Source organism: Sesamum indicum, linkage group LG1 (genome assembly GCF_000512975.1).
Source record: "Sesamum indicum cultivar Zhongzhi No. 13 linkage group LG1, S_indicum_v1.0, whole genome shotgun sequence".
NCBI lineage: Eukaryota > Viridiplantae > Streptophyta > Magnoliopsida > Lamiales > Pedaliaceae > Sesamum > Sesamum indicum.
This window is the reverse complement of record NC_026145.1, coordinates 11,974,900-11,985,088: the sequence shown is the minus strand read 5'-3', so window position 1 is coordinate 11,985,088 and position 10,189 is coordinate 11,974,900. Positions and strand designations below refer to the sequence as shown.

General features: G+C 33.2%; 1 protein-coding gene across 1 annotated transcript in view; it reads left to right on the top strand.

Moving 5' to 3' along the window:
- Positions 1 to 10,151, top strand: part of LOC105163972 — a gene marked incomplete in the record, with an annotated part of 19,928 nt that extends 9,777 nt beyond the window's left edge. The window contains 10 exon segments of the mRNA XM_011082511.2: positions 1 to 35; positions 130 to 186; positions 880 to 957; positions 1,510 to 1,607; positions 1,689 to 1,734; positions 2,050 to 2,177; positions 4,319 to 4,427; positions 5,708 to 5,770; positions 9,051 to 9,116; positions 9,705 to 10,151. Of these exon segments, the coding sequence (XP_011080813.1) occupies positions 1 to 35; positions 130 to 186; positions 880 to 957; positions 1,510 to 1,607; positions 1,689 to 1,734; positions 2,050 to 2,177; positions 4,319 to 4,427; positions 5,708 to 5,770; positions 9,051 to 9,116; positions 9,705 to 9,884 (860 nt within the window).

The window sequence follows — 10,189 nt, the reverse complement described above, 5'->3', positions numbered from 1 at the left end:
AGGACCTAATTGTGGATTCTATACGGATACTGGATGTCTGTTGAAATGCTTTAAATTGAATGCTGGTGGTTCTTTGCGTTACTGGAAAATATAACATTTTTTCCTTATTGCTTTGCGTTAAATATGCAGGCAATTGGACAAGGAGAATCTTTCTTATGCGTCAGAAGAATGCAGTATCTTGCACAGGTTCTGGTTTCTTATTTCGCTGCTGCTTGAAGATTGGCACAGTTTATGCAAGCAAAGATATGCCCAATACACACATAGAAACCCCCATCCCTGCCCACCAACCCACAGAAACACACTTTGCATGCCTAAGCACAAGTGAAAATAAACATCTAAAGGACCAGATTGCCAGCGGAAAAAAGGACAAGAAATCAACAACTGGTCAGATATATTCCGATGAACTGAAAATTTGTGCAGTTTGTCAGCCACATTTTTATTATACGACTGTTTATACACACATGGCAGACTCAATACATATAGGGATACATCATTTCTCATGGTTGTGGAGTAACTCTTACAATTGAATTCCACAATGCTCAGGTTTCAAGTTGCTGTTCCATTACTGTGAAATCAGATGGTCTGGGTGTTTCTTCTCACTGCAAAAGTGACCATAGGAAATGAAGCTAGAAGAAACAAGCATAATAAATTGAAATGCGATATCTGCTTTCATTATTTGAAATTTCCATTAATTGCTACCAACATACTATTTCTATTAAAACTCACAGCTGACAGCACTATGTACTTTTAACTGGAAATGGGAAAATTAGGGAGTACAGACAGTTTCTTGGATCATCAAATTTTTACTTTTATGTTATTCGGTAATGCAAGGTTTATCTCAATCATGGTATTATATCATTTTCTTCCTATTGGTTGTAGATGTATATCAAGTCCAATCGATTTACTGAGGCTGAGATTTTATTAAGAAAGATTCTGCATACAATGGAATTATCAAAGGTTTATCATCTTCTTTCCTATCTATATTATAAGGTCTTTTCAGCTTTATTACAAATGGATAGCAGTTTTTTATTCCTCTGCAGTAGTTCTCCTGTGAACATCAATGCCTACTCAATCAGTTTAGATAGCATACAAAGATACAATAATATAGCCTACAACATAGGTGAACTGGTGGGAAAGGCTGCCAATTCTTCGTTCACTTTGATTCTGGGTCTTTTATGACTGTACTGTATTCTTCTGTTGTCAATTTTCTACTTTTACCTTTTTTCTTTGGCACCTTGTTTCTTCTTTGTTTAATGCACGAGTGTCCATTCCGCTCCACTCCACTTCACGATGAATTTATAGTCTTCTTAACAACCCCCAACACTTCTTCTGTTTCCTCTTGGTCACGCTGTTTTCTTGAAGTAAGTATGATTGAACTTTTTGATATAGCTATCTGCCTGTATGCACCTCTTGCTGTACATTGTATAACTGTGATTATGATTTTCCATCTCTTTGTTAATTTTTTATATTTATTTGTAATAATAGACACTATACTTATTTATGGCATAGGGATGGAAATCTTTCGACACTGTTGTTGCAGCTGAACGACTTGCACTGGTTCTCCAAATATCAGGGGAGTTAAGGGAAGCAGAAGACTTGTTAGAGAGGTATATTAATATTAAAGCACTAAATGAGGGAGGAGTCCACATGGTTCCTATGAAGAGTAACAAGTGATGTTCCTGTAGCAGATGTCTCGATGCTCGGAAGAAGTTGCTTCCTGATGAACATATTCAGGTCTAATTGATTACTGACCTTATCCAAGCATCTAGACGAGTATTCACATTGATTAAAGCTCATAGCACAAACAGTATATCTATTGTCTCCTGAATGATCACTTTCATAAGCACCTAAACCGCTGAAAATTGGATTGTGTATCACTGCCTAGGGTCGTATAGAAGTAGCTTTCTGTTGTGCTGAAATTGAAATAGTTGAAAAGGTCTAGAAACTTCTGTTTGTTGTGTTATTTCTCTCTTTTATCCATCTTTTCCTCCTTTAAGATGTTATCTTCTCATGAAGATATGCTAAATGAACCTTATTTCATGTTAATAGAATGCAGCCAACATGCTTTACACTGCTAGATTGAAAATGCAAATCTCCAACCAGCTAATGAGGACGAAAAGTTCTCAAGCTATGGCGGAGCTTGACGTGGCTAAAGATCTTCTGCAGAAGTGCATAAGGTTAGATAGGTGGATCCTTCACTTTCAACATTCTTGTCACTGCCTGTCTTTATTGTAAATATTTCAGTTAAATCATTTTAATTGAAACTTGCTGGTTAAATTATCTTCTTCAAGATATCTGTTGGAGATATTGAAACTTAAATGATTCTCCTCACTGATATTTTGTATTTTTAATTGAGGTGGTCATTCAATGTGGTATTAAATATTAATTGCCACCTATTTAGGAAAAATAAGCTGTTTTCGGGATATTAAATATTAATTGATTCTCATCTTTAACAATTAAAGTTTTTGGATGAGGTGGTCATTCAACAATATCGAATAGGTTTATTTTTTCTCTGCAGTGTGATCCCTATGCATTAAATACCGTGTGGAGGATCCATGAGGACTTAAGAGTTACAAATGTAAACTCAACTGAAAACAACATTTGCCATTTCAATTGCGTCTTGCCCAAGAATCATAAATTTTTCGTCTTAGATCTCTGTCACACAAGATCAATAGTTTGATATGGAAGAACGAATAATATGGTCCCCAAGGTTTATGCTCAGCTGGATCAACTCTATGTGCTATTTAGTTGGCAGAACGCTTGTGAAGTGACATAGAGAGATGTGAGAGGGCAGCACATGGTTTCTATTAATATAAAGAAGCATTGCATTTCATCAGATGTAGTTTGCTTGGTTTGACTAATGACTTGTATTGAATTTGGATTCTGTGAGATGTATGTTTGTGGGTACTAGATAATACATTGTGTCAAATGACTGTTAGAGAGGAAAAAACAAAGTATATATGTGACTATTGGGCAAGATGCTGCATGACTGTAATACATGCATTTATTTTTTAGTTTTCTCTATTGTTTTATGTAATTTGAAAGACTACTTTATGGTTTTATTTTTCTATCTTACAGTATGAGTATATTTTCCAGTGTTCCTACAGTAACTCTAACCGTTGGGAATTGGCTCTTAGTCATACTATCAACTTCTTGGCTAATATAACATCTCTCTTTTGCAACTTCTCTTAGTCATGGTGTTACTTGACATTATATAGTATGAAATTCAATCTTGTATTACAAGACAGGGTACATGATCCGAGCAGAGGGAAGCTTGATTCTGCAAGTGGAAAAGAACCTTGGTGATTTTCTGAAGTTGGTTAGGGCGTTAGATTACCATTTCTTGTAAGGTGTTTACCCTAGATCTTGTCATTAATGTAGGTACAATATGAAGCTTTCCATTTGTTGTCCTACTAATTAGTGTGAGCCTTGTCTCATTTTAGCAATGTGCTCAAGTATGTATACGTATTAAGAACAGGTATTCCATCTACATTTTGGAGTTATGGAAATGTCAAGTATTTGTAAAACATGAAAATTTTAGATGAAATTTTTTGGATAGTTCTGACGAACACAATTATTCATCTTTCAAACTAAAACCATTTGTATATAAGATATGGGTGTAGCAAGATGTATTAAATGATCTGATCTAAGAATCCCACAGCAAAGTTAAAGTTTGATGGAAGTATTGACTAAATCTCATAAAAATTTCAATCGGTGGAGTAAAACCACATGAAGTTTCTAGGATGATCAAAATCATTATCACTAATTTCTTTTGTGTCTCAGCTTTTATATTGTGAATACGGATGATTGGTGAGATAGTGACGATATTCAGCTTATGACATTGAATGCTTACTACTGGTATCTCTCATGACTTATACATAGGAAGTGTAAAGAATAAGCATTTCTTCAAGATATTTGTGCTAGTAGAAATTTGAGTTTGTTTCAAATCTGTTTTTTCCTCTTTCCTCTTTAAGATGTCTCAAAACAGGGGTACATATATTAAAATATGTACATAGTTTTTTTTTCATAATTACTCTTGATGTTAAGCTAATTAATTACATGTGTTGTAAATATTTTATGAATTTGTTGGTGCCAATTTAGTAACTGTAAGCATTATTTTGTTCATATTTATTTATAATATAAATGTAATCTAATGTCTGGAATTTCAAAAGAAGTTCTGACCATTTACTGCTACTTCTGTTCTGCAGATGTGTTAATTTGCATGTGTACTCATTACTTAGAATTGGATGCAAGGATTCACCTTTCTTGTGCCTATTTGATCTGTAATTTGTGCATTTTTTAATGGCTATCTTCACAGGGTAGCTCGACATGTCCTTGTTCAAGTTGTGGAACAGAAAGGAAATAAAGGGCCTACTGGGATACCCAGAAAAACGAGGAACGAAGCGCATTCTGCAGCCCTGATACTGGTTAGTTGGCCCCATTTTTCCAAATCATACTTACAATTAAACAATTAGCTGATAAAAAAAGAAATCTTGCACTGTGCTTATTTTGATATTTCATATGAGCTAATTTATTTGAAGTTAAATTTATACAAGATATGGTCTATGTTTGCACAAATGCTGTTTTTTCCTGTATAGCTTCTATTCTGATGGTTTCCTTTGTCTAAGTAAATTATGCTTTGAATTTGTGGTTCTGCATCTGAGCAATGGACTTATTTAGGTTGTTCACCTGTCATTAACAAGACAGAAGAACTCAAGATTCTTCACATATTCTTTTCTGATCTGATAATCTAACGTATGTATTGCCAAGTAAATGCTATTGTGTGAAAGGAAATCCAACTTATGTAGCAGTTTAATGTCTCTCATACTTATTTTCGGGTTTTCCTTGTCTATATTGGTTCCTTTCGTTCTAATATAATATTGCTGGAGTTTTTAATAAGTTTCTTAGGTGGATGTGTTCATAAAGTAAGTCCTTTAAGCATACAAATTAGGAGATTATTTCAACCCTGAAAGTTCAGTGCGAGGAACTTATCAGAAGTGTAAAGGCAGCACAAAAATAGCTCTTAGAGTGAACTGGGGGAAATCTTTCTGTGAAGCAAATAAAAAATACTTTATAAACAAGTGGTTCCACTGTAGAGTTTTGTCTCTAAGTTTCTCTCTATTCTGATAGCATTGGAAATTTTGGTGGTTTCCTCTCTAAATGACCATTTAGTTGAGTGCTCAAAGTACTTGAGTGAGGTGGTTCATCGTAGATGAAGCTGACATTTCTTGTTATATGCCAGCTACAAGTGGAGTTGGTCGACATAATAGTTCTTAGTATGAGATAGCAAACATCTTCATGCGAAGAAAAGAGAATACTCTTAGTTACACAAAATTGGAGATTCTGGTGTTAATCCTTTCTGAACAGCCTGTCAGATGAGTGCTGAAACTAATGAGTGAAGAGACTGATCATAGATAAAACTAACATTTTAGAGTATATTCCCTCTGCATATGTATCTGTAGACATCCCATATTGAAGCATTTCAGTTGTTTTGGTTATAGACAAGAGTATGTACTGAGAGGTCGTTATGCTTAATTGATTTTATAGAATGCAGTTATGGAAAGAGGGCAAAGATATGCTTGTTTCTTTAGATGTTTTAACTAATGGAGACATTGTCAGTGTTGATAATTTTAATTTAAGTGTTTAACTTGTATATATTACAAGTTGGCAGAATCTGATGATTTATTCTATTCCGATGCACTTATAGCTACAATCACTCAACGCTCTTGGCTCACTGGAGATCATGAAGCTGGAATTTCCAGGTGCAATGGTGAGTATTTGTTACTTCTCATTGTCCATGTTATGCATTTAGCTTCTAGAGTGATAATTATGTAGTATATTAAAAATTGTATCCAATATTGCATCCTTGATGTGATGTCATTTTGCCCCATTTGTTTGCCTAGGAGTTTTGATCATATATATGAGTTTACAGATGTTCAGAATCTTTTTATATGTTATCTATACTACTTTTTCTTTTTTACATTGAAATGCTGAACTGGAACCAACATATTTGAATCATCAAACTGCACTGCTCTGGCTAAAGTTTATGGACTATCATGGTTTTGGTTTTCACAGTTCGCAGTGACATGGGCAGAGCAGGGTCCTTTGGTTTCCCCCTCTGTTTTTGCAGTTGCTTAAAGACTAGTCTTTCTTCTTTTGTTTCCGACTTTTAGCATGATGATATTTCACCCGCTAAAAGACATAAAAAAGGGTAAATACATAAAAGCCCCCCGTGTTTTTGCAAAATTGCAAAAGCCACCCCATATTAAAGAAATACTTAAAGATTGATTCTAAAATGTTGCGCGCATGTACATCCCATTAGTAAAAACACTTAATTTTGACTGATTGGACTGTTATGTCTTTATTTTTTATTTATTCTTTGTCTGATTTTTTTGTGACTCTTTATTGTGATAGAGGAATAACAACCAATGGATGTGATAACTATTGACAACCGTTGGATTTTAAATTTTAAGAATTTAAGTGTTCAGGTTTTATGTTTTTTAAATTTATATATTATGCTTAAATATATATATCTTGTATTGATATTATAATATAAAATAAATAAATGATGAACATAGTAACAACTAACAACCATTGCATCACAAGATGAAGATCAAGGGTTCATATTTAAAATATTTTGAAATATCCTATATAATATATAAAAATAAGTAAATGACATATATGTATCATTATATATTAAATAATATAATGCATATCTCGCGACTGTTTGAAAGATGTTTAAAATATTTTGAAATATCCTATATAATATATAAAAATAAGTAAATGACATATATGTATCATTATATATTAAATAATATAATGCATATCTCGCGACTGTTGTATTTGAAAGATGGCTGCGCATTTGGTATGGTTGTTGCCCAATGCAAAGCTAGGCAATGGCCATTGCTGTAAGTCTTTGCCCCCAAGGTGGCCAGTGAAAAAGGAGGGGGGTGGTGCAAAAAGAAAATTGGGAAGAGGAAAAAACGAATAATAAATTGGTTTTTAAAATTTTAAAAAAGTAAAGAAAATGGCTGAAAATATTTATTTCAAACAAATACTCATAATTTAAAAAATAATTTATTATTTATTTAAATATAAAATTTCTGTAATTTTTATTTTACTGGGATAAATCTTATTTACTATAAATTTTAATTAACTATATAATTAACTAAATTATTTTCGAACTAAAAAATAATATTAATACTATATAATTGAAAAATAATTAAACATATTTTATTTTTTTTAAAAAAATTATAGAAAAAGGTTTAAATATAAGAATTTATTTTTATATATTTGTGTTTGAAATATTGCATTGTAATTCGATTCATATGCATAGGAAAGGTAAATGGTATACCCTCTAAAAAGAAGGGAAAGATAAAGGGTATAAATGAAATTTTCCTCCTATTTTGGGGTCAGAAAAAGTCAAACCTCTATAATTTTCACATAACTGGCGGTGCTGGACAGATTCTATTAGTTTGTGATGGAGAGGGGATTTTATTCGGAGTTTGTGATGGAGAGGGGATTTAACACAAGGGAACATTTAGGCTATTTTCTTAATATAGGGGACTTTAGCGATATTACCCTTTGGGGGGAAAAAAAAAGGAAAAAGGATCTGGTGAAAACTGGGGACACTATTAAGTTTGCATGCTATGCTAATGTATCAAGTTAATTATTTTCGACATGGTTGATTTGTTTCGGTCACTTGAACCACCATAAATCTGCAGATCAGGCATAGTTTTGAAGAAATAAATACGGTACATTCACTTTGAGAGAAGTACCATGACAAAGGAATACTAAAAGTATCCTCTTTGGAAAAGTGATTTACTGTTTGATTTAATTTCTCCATATTTTTTTATGGGTAAATAGTATCATTGGTCCTTAAAGTGTACATTTATAATCGATTTAGTCCCTTAAATTTATTTCTTGACTTTGGCATCCCTGAACTTTAGTTTTGTCTCAATTTGGTGCCTTTGACCATTTTCCGGTGAAAATGTGTCCGGATTGTGACTTTTTAGAGGGTAAAATAGTCATTTTAAGTTTGATTTTCTCACTTTACTCCCTTAAATTTATAGAATTGTCAAATAATCCTTTCTTAAGCGGAAAAACAACTTTTTATATTTTTGTATGTTGAATATGATGTAATTATCTTATATGAATAATGAAAACTTTGAATTTTGTCAACATAATAATAACATATTGCTTGACTTACCAAGTATATTATACTATATTCAGCATACAAAAATATGAAAAAATTGATTTCCCGCCTAAAAAAATAACTAATTTGACAATTTTACAATCTTAGGGTATTAACGTGAGAAAATAAGACTTAAATTGACTATTTTATTCTCTAAGAACTCAAAATTTGGCCAAATTTTTGCCGGAAAATGGTAAGAGGAACCAAACTGACACAAAAACTAAAGTTTAGGACGCTAAAGTCAAGAAATGAATTTGAGGGACTAAAGTGATTCTATATGAAAACTTAAGGGACCAGTTGTAGCGTTTACCCTTCTTTATTTGATCTTTTGGCAAAAGACTTTTTATGCCGAAGGTGGAGGGTGGCTTAGATCCTTACATATTTATTAATTTCTGAAGAGAGTGCAAGTAGAGGAGTAAAGAAACCTGACCTCTATAATCAGTCAAAAACAATCAATCAGTTGAAAAACTTGAGAATGTATTACTTCCCTTAAAAGAAATGTTAAACTCTTATAGAAGGATAATTACAGTTTTTCCATGGGCAATTCCCCCTTTGACAATTAGATTAGTTGCCGTATTTTGTAATCCAGAATTCTCACCAAGAACCTGGTTCTCTCAATCATATTAATGAATTTGCATGCCACGGGCCTGCTTCACTTGGAAATTATTGACTCCAACAATGAACCTAATTGATATTTCTGCTAATTTGACAAGATGTGGAACATATTTTTTCTTGACCATTCTATTGACAGATGTTTTATTTTTCACCTTAGGAGGATCAAGTGTATTTCAGCATTTCTTTTCTGAATCTACACCTCCGAATGCTGGAAGATATGATTTTATGCTTATTAAAACAGGAATACTTACCTGCTGAGGCTGAGGCTGAGGCTGCTCTTTGTCAATGTGTTTCCACTTATAAGGAGGTACAACACCCCACACCCCACCCCCACATTATGTTAGTACTAGTATGAAGCTGGTTCTAGTTTATTTTGTGAGTAAAAGAGGTAGTTTGGTTATTACTTGTATTACTAATTTTTAGCAATCTTGTTTCCTTGACAACTATGCAATTTGATAGGAAGTTGCTTATTTTCTTTTCCCAACATAACTGCAGTGCAGCAAAAGGTTTTACATTGTGCGAAACAGAGATATCTAGTTCAGAAAACCTTATAGGCATGAAAGAGGCATCTTATCTTTAGACTTATGATAAATGATTTTTTCTTTGTAATCCTTGAAATGACCAAGTTTCAATTATGATATAGATAACATACAGTATTTTTACATGCTGAATAAATGGTTCCAAACCTATCGTCGTCTCTCCGGTAATACTGTACTATCTTTAGTATCGAGTTTGCTGGTGGCGCTTTGATTAATCTGGTGCACGCGTTTGATTAAAATGCATTTCAACTCTCAAGCAATGCCTTTATTGTTAACTTTGCATAACATGTGCGATGGGTTTATTGTGTAAAAAATGCTCAAACATGCTGATGCAAGTTTAATACTATCTTGTGCAGTTTGCATCTGAACATTCGATATCTGATTCTCCCCAAGTAAAAGCTGAGTATCTATCTTGTTTACGCCATCTGTACAACTTGGTAAGCAAGGGCATGACAAGCGAAATAGGCACGGCAAAAGAAATAAAAGATGAAATTCGGCGCGTCGAAGATGAGGTCTCTAAAGCTGCAGGTGTTTGATGCTAAATCCTCCTCTGGTAATGCCACTTGCTCTTGTTGGAATATAACTTGGGGGCAGTGATCCCCATGAGAATTTGGTGGTGCTTTCTGTATAATGTAGTAAATACATTGATAAATCATTACTTGTCTGTGACCAGTTGGAATAAAGTCCTGAGTACACAAGAAAAAATTCAATAATTGTTATTTATTTTGGTAAAGATTGTCATAAAGTTTGTGATGGATGGTTTGGTAAGCATAGTTATACTCTTCCCTTCTCTCTTTTCATAATTTCTCATAGTTTTTCTGAATTCAATTTGTCTAAATAT